The sequence below is a fragment of the Pongo pygmaeus genome, chromosome 21 (genome assembly GCF_028885625.2).
Source record: "Pongo pygmaeus isolate AG05252 chromosome 21, NHGRI_mPonPyg2-v2.0_pri, whole genome shotgun sequence".
Lineage (NCBI taxonomy): Eukaryota > Metazoa > Chordata > Mammalia > Primates > Hominidae > Pongo > Pongo pygmaeus.
In genome coordinates, this window is record NC_072394.2 from 14402644 (window position 1) to 14428545 (window position 25902).

Below are 25902 nucleotides of genomic sequence, written 5' to 3' on the forward strand. Positions count from 1 at the left end.
TCCTTCAGCTCATGGTGCCCTCATTACATTTCAGCTCTCAGGTCTTTCAGCTCATTTTGCCCTCATTACATTTCAGCTCTCTTTCTGGCAAAGTCGGAATAACTATGGTAGCAAGAAGATCCTCACCGAGAATGACTTTGACAGAATTTTAAGATCCTTAAACAAATCGACTATGGTCTTACAAAGGTCGCCTGTTTTGTAATCCCTGCTGTTGACAGGAGGAAGGAAAGGCCTGCTTTAATGACACTGGGTAAACTAGGAGGCCGGTTACACTCTCATTTGCTGCTTGAACAGGGAAGTGCATCCACTGGCCTGGAGACCCCAGAGAGGAGCCTCTCATCTCTAACAAGGAAAACAACTTGGAAACTGTAGCTACGTGTTTGATTTTGGTTTTCCCTGCCCAGCAAACATAGTCCTTTTGGTTTAACAACCCCCATCTCCTATATCCTCAGTACTTATCCTTTTTTCTTTCCTGTAGCCTGCCTTTATATATTTATACAACATGATCAGCTCTGCTAAAGCCCTGCCTGTAGGTCATTTTTTCCCTGCCCTTCTGCAACCGCAACCTTCGTCAATCAAGCCAGCCTATAAGACATCCTGAAGTAGGAATTTCTGCTTAACTTTGAAATATAAGAGATACTGGTGCCTAACAGCCAACTTCCCAATGTATTCCATTGGATCCCTCTCCTCAGATGAAATCACCATGGCCTTAGCTAAGCCGTCTGCACCCCCACCCAAGAGCTGAAGAAGTGAGAACTACACCCACTCAAGGGAGTTCCCGTGATATTGAGTGGGAAAAGTCTACGGGGGGCTGTTTTCTTTGCAGCAAGGAAGGAAAGAGTTTCAGGTTTCAGTCTCTTGAAAGAAAACGATGATGTTGATTTTCTCCTGTTATTTTCACTGCTTAAAATTCTCATGGTGCCAGTGATTACAATACATGCTATGAAGTCTTAGCTTCAGCAGTGCGGCCTCTCCTGCTTCATGGTGACAATTTACAGTAAGCAAACCCAGGGGCTGACATGGCGATGTTGAGACAGCCACCTGCCTCCCAGCTCAGCCAGCCTCTTCTCTCCCGCGTATACTAGGGGCTCCTGGCTCTTCCTCCCCTGCTCCTCCATGTTGAGCACACCATTCCCTTGGCAGCTCTCTGGGTTGTTCTGATATCCAGGGATTCGCCGGCCTGATGTAAGCCCGTCTTGCTTGGAAGAATTCTGGAGCAGACACCAGGAATGAAAAGCCGGTTTCCATGGTACCCAGCCGTTTCTCTGAAGCCTGGAGGAAATGAGTGCTTTTTTCAAATTCATTCCTGTTTAACATTTAGCTCAGCAGCAGAACACGTGGAAACCTCAGGGCGAAGCCAAGGGTAGCTTTGGATGAACCACATGTGGGTCAGAGGGCAGAGGCCCCCTGACCAGCTGGTGCTCAGCAGATCTGAGACCCAGCTATCAGTATCACCCTCGGTGGTCTCTGGGCTATTGCAGTGCCTGGCCCCCAAACAGAACCGACAGGGCACAGAGAGAAGAACTGCTTACCCAAGGGTTGCTTTCACATATCTGATGCGGAAGAAGCTGAGTCAGTTCCAAAGCCCACAACAGGAGGTCCTTCAAGTGCAACTCATTGTTGAGGACTAAGTGTTGACCGCAGGACAGAGCACCGGGCAGGACCTGCTCCTGGAACACCACCTTGCCCCAAGACAGCAGTGGCTGAAGCCACCTTCAGTAGGCTGTCTGCCTTGAGGTGATTCCCTTCCTTCCAGGAGATTTAATAGAGCTGCGAAAATGGACTTGAACTGACTTCATTTCAACTTCACTTCTTTGGCAGGCTGGACATGGAGGGCGGACTGGAACGTGAGCACCACTTAGTGGTCATTTCCTGGAACTGTGGGTGCAACTTATTCTAGTCTAGAAAGAAATGATTTCAAGTTTTCTTCTACACTAGTAATACTGATCTAAGGGGTGGGGGATGTTGCTTTGATTTCTTTTACTCTCAGCTAGTAGAGCATGAACTACAGAGGGATATGCAACACGTGTCTTAAGTGTATTGAATAACATGAAATCTTTAAGGAATAACAAATTCATTTCCTAACCTTCAGCAAACTCAAGTGAAAGGAACCTCATCCTTGTCGTTTGAAGAGTTTTCTGAGGGAGCGATTCAAATGCTCCATCAAGATGGTCCAGCAAGGTACCCTCCCGATGGAACGTTCTGCAAACAGAGCCAGTCCTAATTTCCAGTCTTCAGAAGAGGCGATGACCAGCTGCTTGTTCTCCAAATAACAGCACTGAATGTTCACAGGCAGTTCATAGCTCATCTCAACCTTCTTTCTCATGATAAGGAAGCCCTGCTTCTGTTTAGAGTTTTTTTCGAGACAGGGTCTTGCTGTCTCCCCAAGGCTGGAATGCAGTGGCCAGATCATAGCTCACTGCAGCCTCAAACTCCTGACTCAAGTGATTCTCCCACCTTGATCTCCCAAGGTGCTAGGATTACAGGCATGAGCCACTGTGCCAAGCCAATTTAGATTTTCTCAGAGGCCTGATTTCTAGTCCCTTTTGTTCATTTCATTGTTCTTTTCTGAGTCCTCTCATTCCTCTACACAGTCCTCTTAAAGGAGAAGGATAAACCTGAATGATGTTTGCCATCAGCCACAGGATAGAGAAGCCCTGGCTTTGTGGAGGCCTCCTTCTCCTCCTCCTCCTCCTCCACCTCCTCCACCTCCTCCTCCTCCTCCTCCTTCTCCTTCTCCACCTCCTCCTCCTCCTCCACCTCCTCCACCTCCTCCTCCTCCTTCTCCTCTTCCTCCTTCTCCTCCTTCTCCTTCTCCACCTCCTCCACCTCCTCCTCCTCCTCCTCCTCCACCTCCTCCACCTCCTCCTCCTCCTTCTCCTCCTCCTCCTCCTTCTCCTCCTCCTCCTTCTCCACCTCCTCCACCTCCTCCTCCACCTCCTCCTCTTCCTCCTCCTCCTCCTCCACCTCCTCCTCCTCCACCTCCTCCTCCACGTCCTCCTCCACCACCTCCTCCTCCTCCACCACCTCCTCCTCCTCCTCCTCCTCTTTCTCCTCCTCCTCCTCCTCCACCACCTCCTCCTCCTCCTCTTTCTCCTCCTCCTCCTTCTCCTCCTCCGCCTTCTCCTCCTCCTCTTCATCTACCCTTATGCATTCTGAGTGATGGGGCATATTCACACCAGGCAGAGATCAAAGGGGAAACTATATCAGTTATTTGCATGTTTCCAGATCTCCACCATTAGTTAGTACTTGTGGTGAGATCGCCTGCATTTCTCTTTCCCTGTCTGCCTCCCTGAACCGTATCCCCAACCACAGCTCCCCAAGCCACAACCATCCTCCTGACTCCAGGGTCATGAAGCTCTGGCCCTAATTGCATATTTTTTCCAATCTCACCCGGATTTGCCCACTGTTTCTCTGATTATTGTGCTCCTGTTTGGGGTCCCTCCTAAAATTAAGCCCAGTCTCATTTTTTCTTTGCTATGGTCATTGAAATGATCAGTAGCTAAAGTTCTATGAATCTCAGGGCTAACTGCTAGCAGACAGGAAGAGTACTTTCTTCCAGGGTGAGCAATCTCCAAGCTTTTCCTTTGCAGAATCTGTCCCTACCTATGGGGAGGATCACTCAGAATAAGGGCTTTCTAAAAGCTGCTTTCATATTTTATGTTATTGTCTGCCTTCCCTGATAGAAGAAAATTAAATTGGCCTGGTCTAATAAACTCTTTCTCAATATCTTCTGTTCTCTTAAGTGGCTACAAATTGATTATTCCAGCCTGCTGCAAGGACTAATATTGAATTAACTTCAATTAATAGAAAATGTTTTCTATCTTAAATAATTTGATCTGCTCCATGACTTTTTGGCAACAACCTTTTTTCAAAAAAGAAAGTTGGGGGGGTTATACAAAAGAGCTGTCAATGCCTTCTAGGGGATGGGTTCCATGCCATTCAACCTGGGTTATGAGATTGTTGCCTTTATTTCTTTAATTCTCTGCCCATTCTAGTTTGACATTGTCATCCCACTGTCAACTTGTTGAATCTGATAATAAAGATGAAAGTAACAAAAATGATGAAGCCCACGTTTCCAATGGCTTGTTGGGAAGAATGAGTTACAAACGAGCACAGCTCCTTCCTCCTCATCCTCATTTTGACCTTCATGATAATTGGAAAGAGTTCCTTTTATGCTCTTTGCGACCAGTGCCCTGAGGTGTTCTCTACGTCTCTACCCAGCTGGTGGTTACTGCCCTGGTTGGGGGCTGATGCCATGCCCGCTTTGTTAACTGGGTTTCCCATCTCCAAGCTGTGACAGCAGTTGACACCCAGAGTGTCCTGCAAGTGTCTGCTTCAGTCTGCAGAGGGCTGCTGCCTCTAAAGGAAAGGCCACTCTGAGATGACCATACTCAAAGCAGTCGTCCTTCAGGAGTTTGAGAAGAAAGAGTTACGAACCATGTCCTCAGCTTCCTGCTTCTATGAAATATAGGTGTACTCATTTGGTTTCAGCAACATGTCATCAGCCATGTGTGTCATGAAAAGGACACCAAATTCGGAGCTAGGGCTGAGTTCTCGAGCCAATTCTGCAGCAAATGGAGCAACCCCAGGAAAATTACTTATGTTCTCTGTGACTCAGTTTCCCTGTATAATCAAAGGATTACACTAGGTTTCCCCCCTGCCCCCACAAGGTGGGAAATGATTTTAGGTGTTATATAGACCAGGACTTCAGTAGATTAAATCCTGCCGTGTGTTTTCTCTGTATTCTCTTTCAAGTCCTAACTGATTAGTAAACCTCAGTGGGGTGCTAGTGTGCCCCTGACTGCTTCTGACCCCTAATAATCTTCCTTAGTGAAAGGGAAGGACCATACCCAGGGCTTGGGCAGCCAACGGTGTCCAGATGGGATTTGCAAACACCATTTGTTGTTATTGCACTTGTTTTTCGGGGTGATGGCAAGGAGTGTTGATCCCCTACTTCTGGTTGTGATGTGAAGTTTCCTTTGAAAATAAATTATTTTAAGGAAACAAAAAAAAATCAATTAAAAGAAAAAATTGAGCCCATAGAAGTCCAAGCACTTTCATAAAAACTGAAGATGCACAGACATGCAGAAATCTTACAGAACTAATATTTGGAAGTACCTGCTGAGCTCCTACATCCCCTTGCAGATCTAAGATTCTACGATGGGCCTTGCTTTACAAAGCAGGTTAGTCACACTTCCCTGTCACGCTGATGTTGTACAGAAATTGCAGGAAGAAGGGAATTACCTGAGGCTGTTCTTTTCCACACATGCCCACCCTGATCTACTAACACCTCCTTCTACTAACACTGGCCAAAGGCCAAACCAGTACAGAGGGAAGTTTATCCACAGGGACTCCAGGTCCCAGGACAACCCAGTCCTGATTACACCATCCCAAGAACAAGGTGGACACTGTGTGCAGCCTTAAAGCATGTGTGTGTGCATGCGTGTATGTGTGTGTGTGTGTGTGTGTCTAATCTTCTATTCTTTTTATTTTTTCACAGTTCATTTATGATGAAAAAGTTTCCTGGTAAGTACCTCTCTTTCCCCTTCTCATTTCCGAATGTTATGTTGCAGAGCCAAATATATTGAAGACCAGAGTTAGGATTCAAGAAAGAAAGGGAAGTGTCATGACAGCTTAGAAGGAGGAGAATTTCCTAGGAACCCTCTTTACACCTCAGGGGAGAAATTAAATTCATTTTCACAGAGTCAAGACCTTTTCTCTTGGGCCAGAGTGGCGGGGTTCTATTTGAGACCCTAATATCTAAATGTCTTTATCATCCTGTGTCTGGACATCATGGCTTAGCTGTGTCTTTCTACAGTCAGCCATGTGCTAGGGCAGAGTTAAGATTTGACTGACTTTTTGGCCAGGCGCTGTGGCTCACACCTGTAATCCCAGCACTTTGAGAGGCCGAGGCGGGTGGATCACGAGGTCAGGAGATTGAGACCATCCTGGCTAATACGGTGAAACCCTGTCTCTACTAAAAATACAAAAAATTATCCAGGCATGGTGGTAGGCACCTGTAGTCCCAGCTACTCAAGAGGCTGAGGCAGGAGAATGGTGTTAATCTGGGAGGTGGAGCTTGCAGTGAGCCGAGATCACACCACTGCACTCCAGCCTGGGCGACACAGTGAGACTCCATCTCCAAAAAAAAAAATTGTGTCCAAACCAAGCTCCATGTTCCCAATCCCACGTTTATCTTAGGAATTAGGACCCAGGCACTTCTGTGACCATTAATCCATTAAAGATCCCCCTGACTTTCAAAAGATCTTAGAGCTCTGAAAATTGGTGTTGTTGGGGATTTTTTATTTTGATAGAAACTGTTGCCCAAATTAAATATACGGGAAGACATTAGCATTTGGTCCAACTGTTCAAATCCTCGTTTTTGAGATGGGTTCTGAGAAAATCAGACATGTTTGAAATGGAAATGGAAATTGAATGTATTGTGCATTGTCATTACGTATTTTCCGAATATTTGATCTACAGAGGTAAGCAATGTGAAATAACATATTAGGAACAGGCGTAGGTAGAAAATCTCCCTGGTATTATTGAAAGCTATGAATGAGCCAGAAAAAGTAGAGTCCACCAGGCTTCACTTTAGCAAAATGACTGCTAACTCTTTGTTGGAGTGGGCCTCTCTGTATCTGAGGACATCTCTGATTTTCAGAATTAGGGGGCAGTGGAGAACCCATCACATTGATGATAAATGTTACTTGCTATGTCAAGGTATTAAGATACTTTTGCTAACTCTCTCTCCTCTTTGCAAGAAGAAAGAGGAGGAGACAGCTAGGAGAAAATAAGAAGGAGGTCTTCTTTGGATCATGGTGACCAATAGGCTGAAAGGAATTGACATGCCCAGGAGCACCCAAGATCAGAGAGCCTCCTTGTTATATCATCCTGGAGGTGGCTGCCAAATGGAGTGAGGGGCATTTTTCCCCCATGTCCTTGGGGATAAAGCGCAGCACAAGAAAACTTCCAGAAGCTGATGGCATAGTTAGCACAACTACTGCTCCGCCTTAGCAAACAGTAGGTGCTTCAACGTTGCTCAGTGGTGCTAGTCTTTGCTAATGACATTCCCCAAAAGACAAACAAGTAGTGATCACAGTTGATCTCAGAAATGTGTGTGCTGCTGTTGTGCAGAAACATGTTAGGAAATGCTACCCAGGATGGTTTGCTGTCAGCCTTAGAGGGAGCCGTCTTTTCTACCACCTCCATGGCATTGCTGTATGAAGAAAACAGGCTTCACCATCAGCCCTTTTCACTCCGTATCCTCAAAACATCTTGGGATAGTTCAGATGGTTTGGAGCAAGAAAAGGAGTGTCTATTTCATCTTCATTCCTAAGGCTTTTCCCGTGATGTTAGGTAACCCCATCCTAGGGTAGGTGCCCGAGCCTGCAGCAGAAGGGTCTAGATTCTGGAAGGTACAAGTCATCAGAGCCCTCGCCCTGAGCACCGAGGCTCCCTCTCATCCAATTATGAGTAAGAGGCTGGGAGGGCCATGGATACATGAGTTGCAAATCCCCAGGTATGTCTTGATCTATCAGGGGGGTGTTGGAATTATAAGTCATGCACAGCTGTGGCTTCCCGGGAAGAACTGGCCTGGGGGGCTTTGGTGGCACCAGAACTACATTCTTCCCAGAGCGCTGGCCTGTCGTGTAACTTGTTATTACATGCATGGGCTGATGAAGAGCATTTTGCACATGAGTGAGGCTGAGAAATTAAAGTCTGTGCCACTAGCCCTTATCTACTTTGGGACTCCTGGGGATTTCAACTTGTCATTTAATGGATGAAAAATATATGGAAGTTTAAGAATTTTTTACTGTTCACTTCTTCTGTCTTCTTACCAAGCCCATCATGACCATTTATTTTGCTGAAATGGTGCATCTAGGTGCTGATTTCTCTCTTTAAAATCAGAGTCTTCAGTCTGTGCGATTAAAGCACAGTAACATTTTGAAAATACCTTTAACAGAGAGTTCCATTCCTTGTTATAGAACATTCCAGCATGGCCTAGAGATTTCAAGGCAGGTAACCTGTTCACCCCCCAAAATCCTCAAAAGGAAACAAATTTCAATTGTGTTTATTTTGAAACTACACTCTTTAGGAGGAAGTGAGCTTTGTCAAATACAAATACACCAGGACAAAGTACCCCTGTCATGCAGTTCAGATTCTTTCACCATTCCTGAAGCAGCATTCTGCAGGAAGTCACATTCAGTCAAAAAATGGTGGTTGACAGTTAGTCAGGATTGATTTTAGCAGCAGGTACTAGAAGAACCAGCTACAGCGTATTGAATACATAGTGGTGTATTTTTCTTACTGTCAGTGCCCCGGATGTACGTGGTGCCGTGGCTCTGCCTTTCCCCTGGCCTTTGCCTAATGGTCCCAAGATGGCTGCTGCAGTCCCAGCCACCAAGTTCATATTGAAGGCAGGAAGGAGGAAGAAGGGGCACTGTTGTTCTTTTTGGCACACTTCCACCTTGCATCTCTTTGGTCGCAGCAGGGTCTGCCTTGACCACTGAGCAGCCAGGGAGGTTAGAGTGACCACTTTAGACCAATCATGATTCATCCTCAGGGCCTAGGGGCCAGGCGCACCCTCTTTGAGATCAGAAGGGCTCCATTTGCTGCCTCGACCTAGTGGGTGGGGTTCTCTTAGCAGGGAAGAGGCAGGGGAATAGTGGTGAGTGCTTTTCGGTTAGGTGCCTATACGCTAAAAGACACTTGACATAGGAAGCATCGGCCAGGCATGGTGGCTCACGCCTATAATCCCAGCTCTTTGGAAGGCTGAGGCAGGTGGATCCCTTGAGGTTAGGAGTTCGAGACCAGCCTGGCCAACATGGTGAAAACCCATCTCTACTGAAAATACAAAAATTAGCCAGGCATGGTGATGCACACCTGTAGTCCTAGCTGCTCGGGAGGCTGAGGCTGGAGAATAGCTTGAACCCTGGAATTGGAGGTTGCTGTGAGCCAAGATTGTGCCACTGCACTCCAGGCTGGGCGACAGAGCAAGACTCCATCTCAAAAAAAAAAAAGAAAAAAAAGTGTCAGAGGCCCGCCTATTAGGATTTATGCTCGACCCACAGAGCAAGCTCATGATGTTGCCAGAAGGAATTTGGAATAGGTCATCAGGGAGTCTGAAGGCCCAACAAGAAAATTAAAGAACGCAGGGCGATGGTTTGGTTTCTTCTTTTGAGTCCGAAGTTGTGACTTTGGGAGAGAAAAGAGACCTGGGATTGCAACCTGGAAACTCTTCCTGGTGGGGCTGGAGAACAGCTTTTGCTGTTCTGGGCCGTGTTCAGGAAACCAGAGCCAACAGTGTACCCAGGTGAGGAGAGGAGCAGTCCTCACATCTGAGAAGGAACTGTCTTTGGTGAGAATCAGGGACCCGTTGAAAATGATTCAAAATGGAAGCCTGGGGAGGGAAGAAACAAACCCAGATCAGCTACAGAATGGGATCCTCAGAGGACAGCGGGTGAGGTGTGCTCAGGAGGAAAGGGGAGAAGGTGCCCAGCGTCCTAGGTGAAAGGGCAAGAAAGGGGACCAAGGAGGGCCGAGTGACTTCCAAGGTCTAGATGCTTCCTAAGCACCTCCTCTACGCCAGGGAAACATGTCATACAAAACCAGAGCTGGCCCAACCTGGAGCTCTCTCAGGCTGGAGGGATGCAGACCCTTGACATGTAACTATGGGACCACATGGAGAGGCTCACCACACTGAGGAGAGGGGATGGGGGGAAGGGCTCTGAAGAGTGTTAGGCCAAGCCTTGATGATCCAAATTCAACCAGGTCAAAAATGCACAAGGAACAGCAGGTGGGGCGGCACAGAGGCCTCCTAGAGCCCACTGGGTTCACTGGAGAGGAAGCCTGGTGAGCCCTGTGTCTGAACACCAACAGAGCAAACTAGAAATGTCAACAAAAGCAAGGAATCTCGTCCTACAGGCATCTCTGCAAAATGGCCAGAGAGAACCTGGTTTCAGTATTGCAACAGAAGGGCTTTTGATGAGTAAAAAATTGAAAAGATCTAAAAGAATTAGAAAGAGCATACATACACCTGTTTAGAAAGTGCTGGACTTAATTCAATCTGACTACAATATTTCATTAAAGTTGATTCATTTTCTGGTGACTTCTCACTGAATCTATTAAAGTGCATCTAAGCAATAATGTGACATCCCTTCAGATCCTGGGAGCCTGTTCCTTCCAAATGAGTGAGCTGTGAATAAATCTCACTTTTCACCATGAAGTGTATGCTACGTATACCTTGGTGTCGACGAGATAAGAACTGTGTTCGGGCCACTGGAGGCATTTTGCAACTGAAAATTGATGTTTGGAGGGAACATCACCTGCACAGATGAGCTGAGGGCTGCTTTGTGCTGGGGAGAAGAGGCAAGTGGGCAAGACCTGGGGGTGTCTGCGTGGGGAGAAATCAGCTGTCGGCATTTTAAATCTCTGGAATATGAGACACCAGATACCGGGGAAGGTGTCAGGTGTGAGGAGTGGTGTCAAGTGACTGCTAGAAACAGGTGTTAGTTACATAATAAATGAGTAATAAATATATAAACAGGATAATCACAGACTGCTTAGAGGTTTGAAGAACATAAACAGGGTCATGTGAGAGAAAGTCGAGCAGAGGCGGGCAGGGAAGATTGCTTGGAGGAGGTGATATTTAAAAGCTGGTACCTGCAGGATAAAAGCAGCCAGCCAAGGAGTGAAGGGAAAGCCATTCCTGGCCAAAAGAACATTCAGTGCAAAGGCTCTGGGAGAGGGAAAGAGACGGCTATGTGCAAATGAAAGGCCAGTGAGGTGGGGCACAGATAGGACACAAGACGACATGGAGACAGAAGAAAAGGTCAGGATTTGCAAGGAAAAAGGAAACTTTTTTTTTTCTTAGGCATTTTGGGAAGTAAAGATTTTAAGAAGTGCAGTGACATGCTCCCATAGTATCAAGGAAACCAGTTCAGAGGTTGAAGTGAAAATGACCTAGGGAGGGTGCAGTAGAGAAGAAAGAAGTCAGTGATTGATGAAATACTTGAGACACAGAGTCCGATGGATATGGGAGTGAGGAAAAGGGAGTGCTCCATATTGATTTCCAGATTCTGGGCTTGACTAGGCAGGGAGTGGTACAGTTGACTGAAAGGACAAAGCCCAGGGTTGTTTTGTTTTGTTTTGTTTTGTTTTGTTTTGTTTAAGGAGGCTAGGAAATAAGAATGAAGAATTGTGTTCTGATAGACATTTAGACTTCCAGGTGCAGAGGCCAAATATATGAATCTGGAGCTAGAGAGAGGTATGGTGTGGATGTGTAAATTGGGGGTCATTATCACGTATTTGGTGTTTATAGCAATAGGTCAGGATGAGGTCACCTAAGGAGAAAACATAGGCAATAAAGATGGCCCAATAATGAGAGGATGAACTGAAGGAGGCAAAGGAGATGGAGAAGGAGAAGCTGGGGACAGGAAGGAAGCCAGGGGTGTGGCCTCTCAGCAGTCAGAAGAGAGGGTTTTATGAAGAGGGGCAGATGATCTCCTTTCAGATGCTACCAGGAAATAGAACAGGATGACAGACAACCGCCCACTCATCCTTGGATTGGTGTGGATGGAAATCACTGGTGCCCTTGACAGGTGATTCAGGAGATCGGTGGGTGTGGAAGTTGGGCTAGAGAAATTTGCCAACTGAATGAGAGGCACTGAAATGCAGTGTGCATAGCCCTTTAAGAAGTTTTGCCATGACAGAAGCTGAGAAATGTGGCAGAAATTGAAAGGGCTTGGATACTCTCATTTCCTCTCTCAATAGTGCATCTGAGCACTTTCTAGAATAAATACATACATCTTTGCATAATTTGTTTTGGAGGGGAGAGGGAAGAAAGGGTTTTACTGTGTTGCCCAGGCTGTGGTACAGTGGTGTGATCATAGCTCACTGTAGCCTCCATCTCCTGAGCTCAAGCAATCCTCCCGCCTCAGCCTCCCCAAGTAGCTGAGACTCCAGGAGCACACCACCATACTTGGCTAATTTTTTAATTTTTTTCTGGAGATGGGGTCTTGTTATGTTGCTCAGGCTGTTCTGGAACTTGGGGATGTAAATGATCCTTTCCTCTAGGCCTCCCAAAGTGCTGGGATTACAGGAGCGGGTCACTGTGCCCAGCCTGCATAATCATTCTTAATGGAGACATGAACCTACTTATCATGTATGTACCCAGTGCCCTATTTTATAACCATCTGACTTCTTTCCAGCTTTTCACTTTTTTATAAACACTGCTGCAGGAAAAACCCTTGTGTATGTATCCTTTTCACATTTGACCAAATATTTCTCTAGGATCAACTTCTAGACATGGAATTTGAAAAGAGAAAAGGAAGGATGGGTATAACCTGGAGTTTCCTCATCTGACCATTCTCCAGTAACCTACCATTGAAGCCAAAATTATTCCCTCAATGAGCTGATTTAATTCTGTAGCTAAAGCGAAACCTGGAAAACAAGCTCCTGGTTTTTAGTTGGAAGCCACTAAGATAAAGAAAACAGAAGTATTCAGACTATTAGAAGCTCAAGGCACATTCTAGCGGGTTTTTCTTTTCTTCCTTCCTGGGGAATGTTTTCCCACTTATTCCTTCTTACTCTTCGGCTGGTACCTTCCCTGCCCAGGTTCTGTCTGTCTGCCTGCCTCTCTCCCCACTTCTACACTTTATGCTTGGCTCCTATATATCCAACAATCCCTCAGGAACCCCTGTCAATTCCTCTAATTTTAGTTTCCCCTTGTAAATATATCTGAATAGTTTCAGTGAATGATTAAGCTGAGACCAGAGGTATACATATTGACCTATATTCAGCAACGTGTATGAAAGGCTTGCTGCTTTCAAAGAGCTCTTTTTAGGTGACAAATAACAGAGAGGAAAGGGCATTTTCCCTTTAGGTGAGGAGAGAAGAGAAAAATGGTTGACAGCCTTATGCAGCATACAGAATGTCTCTAGACCAGGAAATATCCGTCATCTGGCACCGTCTGCCTTCTCCTTACTATCCTGGCCGTTTGCATCAAATATGTCTTTAAAAAGGAGGCAAGTGAGTTTCACAGATGTCCATGACTGTCTTTAACTGTTCTTGGTTTACACGCAGGTGGGAGTCTTTAGTCCTTGTGCTGATGTATCTTATCTACATTGTCATCATGAAGTAAGTAAAATTCTTCATTTCTTTTCCAAAACTGTTTCTTGCATTCCACATTATGTGATGATGTGGGAAGAGGATTGGGGCGGGTATCTGACTGGTTTTTCAGTGTGTATCATCACAGTCACTTGGCTCCCTGCCAGACTGTTGTGAGTCACTGTAATTTTGATTAGTATCAATTGTTGTGACCCTTCCGGCCCATATTCGATGATAGACTCAAAGCTTCAGTGTTTCACTTGAGAACTCTCTAGAACCCCTAATCTCTCTTCAGGATCTGGCAGCCTAGCTCTGGGAGGTTTCTTCACTCTCTTTCTTAACACAAAGGAGATAAAACTCAATATGTTACACTGCTATAGAGGGTGAGGGAAGATGCAAGGTAGTCTGCCGCCAGTCTACTCAATATGGCAGCCAACATGAGCCAGCCATCCGGTGGTCTGTGTAGACCCAGTATCTAGGGATTGCTTGTGAAGGGAATTCCTAGGGTAGGACCTTCATCAAACATATCCTGGCATGGAATTTTCATGAGGTAACTGATGAAGAGTTAGTTAAGAGACAACTGAAATCATGGATCAAATATCTGTGGACTTCCATTATTCATATGGTATTAGTCATCCACTGCTGCATAACAAACCATCCCAAAACTTAGTGGCTTAAAAGCACAAACATGTATTATCTCACACATTATCTGAGAGTTAGGAACCCAGGAGCAGCTTAACTGCAAGGTTCTAGCTCAGAGTCTCTCATGAGGTTGCAGCCAGAGCTGCCATCATGTACCGGACTGGTGTGGGAGAACCTGCCTTCAAGTGATGCTGGCTCTTGACTGGTGGGCTGTTTCTCACCACATGGGCTCCTCCCTAGAGCTGCTTGAGTGGCTTCCTCCAGAGCAAGTGGTTCAAGACAGAGAGCAAGAAGGGCTCTGCAACACCATTTATAATATCCCAGAAGTCCCACGCCATTACTTCTACCATATTCTGTTTATTAGAAGCAAGTCACTAAGTCCAGTCCACACTCAAGGGGCTGGCATCACCCAGTGAAGGGAAAAATGTCAAAGAACTCTTGATGTATTTTAAAACCACCATGTTATGACATATGTTATTTTCCCTCCTGGAGTTGGGGTAGCTTATTTATATCAAGAATTTGCCAGGAGCAGTGGCTCATGCCTGTAATCTCAGCACTTTGGGAGGCCAAGGTGAGCGGATCAGTTGAAATCAGGAGTTCGTGACCAGCCTGGCCAACATGGTGAAACCCCATCTCCACTAAAAATACAAAAATTAGCCAGGTGTGGTGGCACACACCTGTAATCCCAGCTACTTGGGAGGAGGCAGGAGAATCGCTGGAACCCGGAAGGCAGAGGTTGCAATGAGCTGAGATCGCGCCACCACTCCAGCCTGGGTGACAGAGCGAGACTCCATCTCATTAAAAAAAAAAAAAGAATTATATGATCAATGTTTCCCATGCTGTAAGTTAAATGTAAGCACCATGGTTGTAAGCCTGCTGGTTCATCTTTTTGCCAGGCACCACTGGGATGAGGAGGTTATAAAGAATGCAGACATGTTCTGTGCTGCAACTGCCCAACCCTGTGGGAGCTGTGTCTTTTCCTCTAAATTAGCCCATGTTTCCCCAGCATATGTAGCTGTAGGAGTGACTGCCTTCTCTAGGAGCAAGAAAGTAGAAATCCATCAACGATGGCCAGTTTGGACATATCAGGTAGCAGTCTGGAACTGACACATTAAGGTTTCTTATTGTTGAGGCCTGACAAAAGTTAATTCTGGTGACCAGTGACTGAGACACTTCTTGAGAGAAATCAATGTGGACATTGGCAAATATCACAGGAGCAATGAAGGTAGAAGCTGGCTTGGCCAGTGCCCAGGGTGGGCTGTAGGCAATCTGCTGCCAACAGATTGTATGGGGGCCAACATTTGTGAGGGGAGCCATCCAATGGTTACTGTAGACCCCACATCTGGAGCTTAGTGGAGAAGGGCATTCCTAGAGTAGCACCTTAGTCATACATATCCTGGTACCATAAGGTAACTAATGAAGAAACCAGAAGTCACGCACTGTAGAACTAATCATTTAAAAATACCAATAGATGAGCTCTCATGAAAACCAGTGTTGACCCAAAGCCTTTCCAAACTTTCCAGCCCCCAAAGGAAAAGCCTTTAAAGATCAGAGCACCCATCTTATGCCTCTTTGTCTCAAAGAGCAAAACTATATAGGAAATCAGTGCCAAAGTGGGGAAGCTTCAAACTACTGTCTGTGTGTGTACTCACACATCTTCCTTTGCTGTTTTCTAGTGCATTGTTTCAATTTTTTAACATTTTGACACTCTAATTGAGCTCCCAAAAGTGGATTAGTTGATTATTCTGGAAGAATCGCCACACAGTGTCTGCTCTATGCCGAACATTAATCTTGGGTCTTGAATCTTAATTTTCATGAAAGTATATTTCAAAATGAGTTCACTAAGGGCTTCATAGAGTTAAGTATTCTTCAAAAACAGATGTGGCCAGAGAGAAGACGACTTGAGGAATTTTCCTGGCATGCATCTTACGGCCACTGCTCCCCTTTTCCAAGCCACCTTGAAGCCCACGAGTTGCTGGCAGGACACATGGACAGTAAGATAGTACAGCGAACACATCCTCTCCTCTTTCCCAAACCGTACCAAATGTGGAAGCTAATGAGGTGTGTTTCTGCTGATGCCTCACTTTTACCAACATTCCAGCTGTTCAAACCAGCAGGATACAAATAAAACTGGGAATGGAAGCTACTGTGCTCATGAAATTTTCTGCATAAATTCTGGTCCTAAGTTCTAAATTGAAATCTCTGCTCTTTAGCCATCCCCCTCTGCAATCAGAGGCTTTAATCATTGGGTTTTATCAAATCTGATTTATAAAATTGCATGCTTCACAATAAAATAGCTTCAGGGTGCAAGCACAAAATTTAAAACATTCAATTAAAAATATAAACAGCAACAGTAGTTAAGAAAAAAAACAGCATATATTAGAATCGTCAGCTGCCTCCTGGGTGGAGAGTTTTTAAATGACTTTAAACATTCTATCTGAAGGTCAAAAAGCAATTTCAGATTGTCCAGTTAGGTAGAAACCTTCAGGGAGCATGAAGCATGCCTGGCCTTGGCAAGGATTGATTTCTGTACATCCCGGGTCACTGCTCTGGGATTTGTTCCCCAGATGGGGTATGTGTGCTGGTGGTTAAGAACCAGTGCCTCACATTCAGCCCTGACAGCGGAGCCCCCTGCCACTGACAGTCATGGGATCTCAGCCAAGTTCTTCAGCCATCTTGAATCTCAGTTTCCTCTTCTGCAAAACAAGATTAATAATTTCTACTATTATTATATATATTCCATAAGAACTGAATGTGACAGCTTAGTTAAGCTGTCAGGCTAAGTTAAGCTTAGTTTAACCTGGTATCCAGTTTTGAGAAAGCCCTCACTGTATAGTATTATTATCCTGTTCTCTAAACCCTGATAAATGTATAATACGTGGGTTTCCTTTTGTACTTTAAAAGCAAAACCTAATCACTGGGCACTGTGGTGCATACCTGTGATCCCAGCTATTCAGAAAGCTGGAGAGAGAGGATTGCTTGAAGCCAGGAGTTTGAGACTAACCTCGGCAACATAGCAAGACCCCATTTCAAAAAAAAAAAAAAAAAAAAAGCAAACGTTTATGCAAGAATGCAAGTCAGTATTTCTTTCAGGGAAATGGATTCTAAGGCAAGATGACAGAAACACTGCCTCTTTCCCTGTCGCTCTATGGGGCAAGGCATCCTTGTTGAATCTAGAAAGTGTGGAGGCCTTTTCACTAACGGGAATTTTGAATGTATACAAGAGTCAACAGAATAGTATGATGAACCCCATGCACTCGTCACCACCCCCAGAAACCATCAACCCACAGTTGCCCCACCCACACCATATTCACTTCCCTTTTCTCCTATAATTTTGAAGTCCCAGATATCATACTAGTTCATCCACAAAAATTCCAGTATACATCTGGACTTCTCTAGACACAGCTGGATACTCTTTTAGGATTCTAAAAGGACTTTCTCTTTAACATAACCACAACATTATCATCATACCTAAAATTAATACTAATTCCTCAAAATCATAAAATACCCAATGTTCAAATTTTCAGCGGCCTCACAAATGTCTTTTTTATTTTCTTTTAGTTTCATAAATATAAATATTTTAAAAATGAGAATTCAAATAAATTCCACTCATTAGAATTGGTGGCCCATGACTGGCTGCTGTGTGTGTGTGCATGTGTGTGTGCATGTATGTGTGTGTGCATTTTCCTTGCACTTTGTTCTTTGATGAAGTTTGGCTGTTTGCTCTGCAGAGTTGCCCATGGTTGGAAAGTGTTGATTATATCCTATGAGGTGGCGCAGTCTGTTCCCTTGGCCTCTGTGTCTGTGTGTGTGTCTGTGTGTGTATGTGTGTGCATGTCTGGGTATCTATGTGTGTGTGTCTCTGTGTCTGTGTGCTGCGTGTCTGTGTGTGTGTCTGTCTGTGTCTGTGTGTGTCTCTGTGTGTGTGTCTCTGTGTGTCTGTGTGTGTGTGTCTCTGTGTGAGTGTCTGTGCATGTGTGTGTCTGTGTGCATTTTCCTTGCACTTTGTTGTTTGATGAAGTTTGGCTGTTTGCTCTGCAGAGTTGCCCATGGTTGGAAAGTGTTGATTATATCCCGTGCTGTGGTGCAGTCTGTTCCCTTGGCCTCTGTGTTTCCTATATGTCTGTAATTGATCTGATTCGGGCTAGACTATGTCCCAAGTGGTGATAAAGTTCCATCCTCAGGAGGCATGGTGATGTCTGCCTTTCTCTGTCTGTAGTGTTGGCATCCATCAGTGCTCAGGTTCCATCATCAGGAGGCACAGTGATGTCTGCCTTTCTCTGTCTGTAGTGTTGGCATCCATCAGTGCTCAGGTTCCACAGGTTCCACCATCAGGAGGCACGGTGATGTCTGCCTTCCTCTGTCTGTAGTGTTGGCAGCCATCAGTGCTTAGTATCTGGATCCATTATTTCGTTTGGGTTGCAAAATAGTGGTGTTCTAATTCTACGCTTCATGTCTTATGAACTACAAATGGCACCCATCACTTTGACTAGTTTTCCGTTCTCTGTCATGCAATGTAGTAACCGCACGTTCCTAGAGAGTACAGGAAAGAACTCATGGATGAGACGGTCCAGCCACAGAGGACCTCTTCGTCTCTCTGAAGTCTTGTTGCCATAGGCCAACCACCCCAGAGCTGCACCCACTGAAGAATCAGGCACAAGGGAGATAGCTGGGAGGGAATCCAGAGAGCTTCATGTCTGTAGCAGCAAAGAGATGAGGAAGAGGAAGAGAAACATAGGTTGAGTGGCCTTCCAGCTGGCAACTTAGGGTCACCATGCCTAGCTGCCATTCCTATGGGAGACTGGAGGTCCAACTGGAGGTCCCCAGTAGGCTGTCCCATGGCCAGTAAACGATGGAGGTGGGGGATAGCAGTAGCAGCCTTCTGTGACCTGGAAACTGTGCCTAGCTGTCTTTGCCCATGAGTTTTTATGAGTTTTCTAGGATTCCTCTGTGGGAATCTTCTCATACTAAAGCTAGGGAGACTGGAACATTTACTTACAAAAAACCATCCTCGGAACTTGTACAAGCTTATTCACTTCCCACCTGAGCCTGCTGGGGCATGTAAGGAACACTACACAATGTATTCACTTGATCATTCTGGAGGATAATAGCCTAGAATTCTTTCGTAAAGCCAAGGGCCCATTGGATCTGAAACTTAGGCACGATAGTCATAGAAATTTGGAGAATCCCAACCCATGACCACAGGAAACCAAAGCCATACAGAGACCTAGACGGCCAACCGGCCTGTAGCACATAGACTATGACACACAGCCACTGCTCCTGGGGAGTAGTGTGGATGAAGCAGCTTCTCCTTCCCCCAAAAAACTTGTCCCTGATTACAAAGGCCCTGGAGATGTGGCCCAAAGGAGGTAGACCTTGACCATCCCACTGAGTCTTAGCACAGTCCTTCCATGTGCAGACTGAGAAGGGGAGCTCAATCCCAGAGAGGCCTCCACTGGCATGAAAGAGGTGGCAAAGTAAGCAATGTGCCCATGTGCTCTGGTTTATTTCTATAATGGTGGTTTTCTTTTCACTTACCATTTGTTCATAAATTGGGAAATGGGACAGGTTGTATATTCTGAGGGGGAATGGGTTGACAAAACTTAAAACAATAATAACTTGAGGCCTGGGGACTGTACATGCAGACTGGGAGAGCTCCCAGGAACACTTGGTGGGAGTTGAGAAATGGGAGAATGGCAAACACTGATGGACTCTGCCCACTTGTTGCTTTGCTCAGATATAATGCTTGCATACATCAGTGCTTTGAGAGGAGAACAAAAGGTGCCGGGAACATGGTCAACGGATTGGCCAACAATGCTGAAATTGATGACAGCAGCAACTGCGACGCAACTGTGGTGCTACTTAAGAAAGGTAACCAAGGAGAGCACTTTGGGGTCCAAGGCAGGAGGATCACTTGAGGCCAGGAGTTCAAGACCAGCCTGGCCAACATGGCAAAACCCCATCTTTACTAAAAATACAACAAAATTAACCGGGAGTGGTGGCCCAAGCCTGTAATCCCAGCTGCATGGGAGGCTGAGGCACAAGAATCGCTTGAACGCAGGAGGCAGAGGTTGTAATGAGCCGAGATTGCTCTACTGTACTCCAGTCAGGACAACAGAGCCAGACCCTATCTCAAAAAAAAAAAAAAAAAAAAGAAAGAAAGAAAGAAAAGGTAACCGAGGAAATATTGTGTGCGAGAAGAAAGTGCTAGAATATGAGCCCATCTGCCCACTCTCATAGCCACACATGGCGTGTCCCAGCTGGCCTTGAGAGGACACTCCCTGCCCCAAGAGAGAGCAGAAGTTTCCAGTCCTCCAACCCTCTCTTTCACTACAATGTCATGGAGCCATCTCATACCTGGTAAGCCCCTTGGAGCTCAGAAAGCCCCCTGGAAATTCCCAGGCAACACATTTGCTGGGAGTGCTGCAGAGAACAGGATGGCAAAGAAAAGGAGACCCTAGGTTCTGAGATAGGGTTTTGGTTGTGTGACCATGAAGCAGGTTATGTAACCTCTTGAGCCTCAATTTTCTCTTCTGAAATATGATAATCATTTTTGTAATAAGCAAAGTAGATAAATATGTGTCAGAGTTTAGCGCAATGCTCTATAAATGACAGGTGTTGTTAGTGTATTATTAGATCCAAATTCACTTTAAGGCTACATTAACTCAGTTTCCAAGCTGCAAACAGAAAAGTACCTTTCTCTTCAAAGTAATTCTTATATTCGGTTGAGTCTTAGAAAACAGCTGAGATACTAAGGGAAATTATATGGCGCTCTCAAATATATAATATTTTTTCTAAGAGGAACTCAGAAAATTATCATTTAATTTTGCCTGGAATGTGTTTTTTATTTAATTTTTTAAACTTTTCTCTTGAAATATTGGAGTTTATTTTTTCTTGGTCCCACATGGTTGCTTTGCAGGAAGAAAAAAAAGAAATTAGAAAGGTTATTTTCAAATACATCTATGGGTTATTTTCAAATATATCTCTGACATCACTGCATCATTAGATTTTCAAAATTAAATATTTGATGTATTTTTCTGAATGATTATACATGTGTTTAACAAATGACTTAGGTGATTTAATACCATTTCACATGAGGATTTTATTTAGTTTCTTCTCTTCTGGGTAGTTTATAACCATAAAAGGAATATGCCAAAGAGAGCTACCTAGTATTAGCCAGTGTTTCCAGAGATCACTTCATGCTTTAGTGGCTTGGAAAACAGGAGCTAGTACTACAAGAGGCTGCAGCGAAGTACCCTTGAACTGTGTGCATATACAGCTCATTCATAGAGAGGGAGCTGGATCCTTCGTGCAACATTTTTTTTAGGCCTTCTGGTGAATTATCACACAGGATTTGCCCCAAGCACCCTTCTGACCTCGGTTCTCTGTAACATGAACAACTCACCCACCCCTTGTCAGCTCTGCTCATAGACTGGGCTGAGGGAATGTGTACATTTCACCACTATGTCCTCCAGTGCAGAACTGCACTAATGTCAATTCAGTAGCATTTAACAGCTCAGTATGAATATTGCTGACATTTGAAGAGCATATAGGGTACAAAGTTCTTGGAGTCTTCTCTGTGCCCCAGATCTGAATGGTGGGAAAAGAATCCTTTAAGGACAAGGAGGAATTCTCTTATGGTATCATTAATTCTTACCATGTCAATGAATGAGGCTTAAATTGTTTCAAGTCCTTTCAAAAGATTTAACATGAACACCCATGGAAAGGAGATTTTGACTCTTGTTCAAAATTTGCTCACTGCAACCCTTCCTGGCTGGCTGGATGAATGGAAAGAAGGAATGAGGAAAGAAGAGTGGATGGATGGATGGATAGGTGAGTTGGATGGATGGAAAGAAGAATGAATGCATGGATGGGTGGAAGGAAGGAAGAAATAAGGAAAGAAGAGTGGATGAGTGGATAGATGGATGGGTGAATGGATGGGAGGAAAGAAGGGAGGAAGAGAAAAGAAGGGAAGGAAGAATAAATGAATGCCTCTTTCGTGCTCCTGGCCTCAATGTTATTTTACCTTATGTTTTTCATTTCCCTAGCAAATTTCCACCGCAAAGCATCAGTGATCATGGTGGACGAGCTGCTGTCAGCCTACCCACACCAGCTTTCCTTCTCTGAGGCTGGCCTTCGAATCATGATCACCAGCCACTTTCCCCCCAAGACCCGGCTCTCCATGGCCAGTCGCATGTTGATCAATGAGGTACCTGGGAAAGCACTGTCCACTGACCACTAGACAGGAGTGGGAAACTCTGGGAAGGAGAGAAGGTTTCTTGTTTGAAAGAAGAAGCACCTAACTCAAAGTTTAACACCGCAGCATCCCTCAGCCATTTCCTAATCTTAGTTCCCTGGGCCAGCTGTGTATCTGGCCCTTGCTCTTCCCTCCACATGTTGAGACATGGACTAATTTCCATTTATATAGAAAATTCCCCTGTTCTTCTCCCTTTCACCCACGTTTTTCTTCTATTCTTCCATTTGAATAAAGCCCCCTGATGTGAACTTGCACAGAAATTGTTTCTAACTAACGGTTACCTTAGTTTAAAGTAATCCAGAGTCCCTGACTTGAATTTTGCTGTGCATTCCTTTTCTGGAGTATAGCCTTATTGATACACTAGACCAAACACAGTTGTGCAGCTTTCTCACATAGGGACCCAGGAACTCCTGCAGTCTGGGGAAGAAAGATGACACCAGAGTGCACAGAGTGTCAAGGAACTGCATATCCCATAAGAATTTTCCTCTAAAGAGATTTGCAAGTTCTAATGGGTCATAAAAGACTAGTCTTTCCTCCCAGATGGAAGTTGTCTGGAGTTGGTTATCACATTGAGAAGCCCCTTAAAACTTGACTCCAGGGCCTTCTGGAAGCATATCGTCAGCTGCCAGGGAAAGATCCCAACAGTTCATGTTCTGAGCGTAAGGTATTTGCAATCCCTCTGACCGTGGTAAGAGTGTGCCTTTCTCTTTCCAGAGACAAAGATTGATAAACAGCAGGGCTTATACCAACGGGGAATCTGAGGTGGCCATCAAAATCCCAATTAAGCACACCGTGGAGAATGGGACAGGGCCCAGCAGTGCCCCAGACAGGGGCGTGAATGGGACACGGAGGGACGATGTTGTGGCTGAGGCTGGCAATGAAACAGAGAATGAAAATGAGGACAATGAGAATGATGAGGAGGAAGAGGAGGATGAGGATGATGATGAAGGACCATACACGCCATTCGACCCCCCCTGTAAGAGGTTCTATGTCTGGGCTGGTGTTGGGAGCTATTTTGAGCCACTGAGTAGATGCCCTTGACTTAGATGGTCTTTTTACCATTCAATTTTTTTAAATCTCTGTATGAACATGAGAATATGTATATCAAGTCTCCTTTGGGCAGGGCTTTGTTGTAGAAGTTCAAAGATGGCCAAGATGGGGGTCCATGATCATTGGTTGAAATGTGAGCTCTTTAATCAACTGTGTTTTGTGGAAGTGTTACTGAAATGCCAGGGATTTGTTCTAGGTCCTGCTCATCAGTGCACAGAAAGCCAGTCACTGAGACAACGAATATTGCCAGGGAAGAAGGCTTTAATCAGGTGCTGCAGCTGAGGAGATAGGAAATCAGTCTCAAATCCATCTCGCTGACCAACTGCAATTGGGGATTTATATAGCAGGGAAGGAATGTAGCTACCTTCCAGCAAGCAGGAATTAGGGAGAAGTAAGGAAGAGGAATTGCTCCGCAGGAATTAGGGAGAAGTAAGGAAGAGGAATTGCTCCGCAGGAAATAGGCAGTCCATCAGGCATCACGATGAAGGAGAGATCTGACTCCTCATTGTCCAGACACAATGATCTGGTGAGTTTCAGTTCTTTGATGCCATCTGGGAGGCCTAATAGTCCATTTCCTGAGAAAAGAGCTCAGAGAAGACAAATGTAAGTTTCGCAAGTTTTAAAGCTGAGAGAGAGTCAGTTTTTATATTAATTCAAAAGAAACTATAAACATCAGTTCTATGGGACAGTTGGGCTGGTTCCAGGGGACAGTCTTATCTTACTTAGCTGTTCTGCAGGAACTTTTGGTATGAAGGAAGAAATGCCCATGACCCGTGTGGGCAAGGCAGCTTGGTGCACAAAAGGAGAGGCACGTCACTCACCTCCACCCATCCCATTGCACCTAGCTGGGAGAGCTGTCCTGCCAAGGCCAGCCCTGGTGGACATCAAGGCCTGAAGAAGCTTTCAGGACCTCAGCCACCAGGGTGGTGTCCTCCTCTCCCAACTGCTGCCTCCAACAAGGACTTGGTTGTTCCAGAAACTGTTTCACCCCACCCCACCCATTATTGGAGCAGGTGGACCAAACCCAAAGAATTCAGCCTATTTGCTGGACCTTTCAGAAGCTTCTGGCTGTTTCAGGGAAGAGTACACTAGTCTGATTCACATTGACTGTCAAGTGTGTGAGGCTCAGTATACATGTGCAGCAACCTCTTTGGGATGTTTGAATGTGCAGGATTATGGGAGGAAACGTTTGATCCACTTGAAAGCCCATTTAATGGTAGGGCATGGTGCCGAGTGTCAGAGTCCTATGTTAATTTCGGATGCAGGGTCTTGCTGTGCTCCAGGGGAGCTCCTTTCTGTCCAGAGGACAGCAAGTAAAACTTGAACCAGAGATGCCCCTGTGCCCACTCAGGGCACCCAAGATCTCAACCTCATCAAGAACTTATCAGAAAACATTCATCCGGATTCCTATTCCCCCAGGTCCCTTACCTCCCACCCAAAGCTAAATCATTATTTGTTAGTACGTTATCTTCATAGAAAAAATGTACACTTGTTCTTTATCCATTTTGCCACCATCAGATATATTTCTTGGCAACCTTTCCTATCAACCAAGACAAAAACATCTTCAGAATTAAATGACAAAACACTCCTTTCCTCCCTTGTAAACCCTTCCATTCATTTTCTGTTGCTGCATAACAAAATACCACATATTTTGCAGCTCACAACAAGACCCACTGATTAGCTTACAGTTCTGTAGGTCAGAAGTCCAGCTGGATTCTCAGTCTCACAGGCCGTAATGAAGATATAGCCAGGGCTACATTCCTTTGCAGAGGCTCTGGGAGAAATCATTACCAGGCACCAATCCACTGTGGCTGTGCAGGTCCTTGATGGCTGTCAGCTGGGGATGTCCCACTGCTCCTAAAAGCCCCAGAGCCCCTCCACCTTCACCTGGATGTGTGGAGCTCTTCCCGCCATCATTCCTAATCTCTCTGGCTCCCCTTTTGCTTTTGAGGACTCTTTGCAACTAGATCAGGCACCTGCACAATCTCTCTACCTAAAGGTCAACTGTGCCATACAACACAGCAGAGTCACGAGGCTGATAGCTCATCCCACTCACAGACCCTGAGAATCTTAGGGACCCGTGTCTAGAATTCCACTTACTCAACCCCTGTTTTCAGAGTCCGCCATTGGCTGGCCATAACCAAGCTCCAGTAATGCTTATTTCGCTAAACTCTTTCACTAATTAAACAGTCGAGCCAGTGGAAGTTCTGTAAGTGACCAAGTTCTATGTTAGCATCTTGGGAGCCCAGAATCCCCAAGTGCACCCCTCCAGGGGACAATGAAAGATGCATGTGTGAGATGAGACCAGGTCTGGCCCAGTGCCTGGGCCTCGTTACTGATTGGGACCAAGCACCCCCTTCAGATCCCTGGTTCCATATTTCTCTCCTGGATGAGAGCTAACTGTGGGGTTTCAAGGTCTTTGAAACTCGTGCTCGCCACCCTCTGTCTCACTGTGATTAGGTTGCAGATGACGGAGGCCTCCGACCTTCCAGCCACACCTTCTGGGCTCCTGTGTACGAGGAGACATGGCTGCAGGCATCTCACCCCCAACAGATGCTTCACCTGAGGCTCAGGAACCCCACATCCCCTCCCGTGTCCATCCTGAAGCACAGGCAGGAGAGAGGAGACTATACTCTGTGTGGTCATACCATCCCGTGGGGTCTCCATGTCATTCGAGGGCTCCCAGCTGCCAAGATAGAAAGCAGAATTCCAAGTTCTTCTCTAGCAGCCCTTCTCACCAGGGCTTCCTTAATGAAATGCACGTTCTGATTCAGGAGGTCTAGGGTGAGGTCCGAGTCTGCATTGCTAATCAAGAACCGGCTTCCCCCCATCCTGTGACA

General features: G+C 45.5%; 1 protein-coding gene across 1 annotated transcript in view; it reads left to right on the forward strand.

The window, feature by feature from the left end:
• Positions 1-25902, forward strand: part of SLC24A3 (solute carrier family 24 member 3) — a 509957-nt gene that overhangs the window by 449452 nt on the left and 34603 nt on the right. The window contains exons 8-12 of the mRNA XM_054468182.1: positions 5504-5529; positions 13090-13143; positions 19493-19626; positions 21804-21964; positions 22727-22988. Of these exons, the coding sequence (XP_054324157.1) occupies positions 5504-5529; positions 13090-13143; positions 19493-19626; positions 21804-21964; positions 22727-22988 (637 nt within the window). The remainder of the gene's footprint in view (positions 1-5503; positions 5530-13089; positions 13144-19492; positions 19627-21803; positions 21965-22726; positions 22989-25902) is intronic.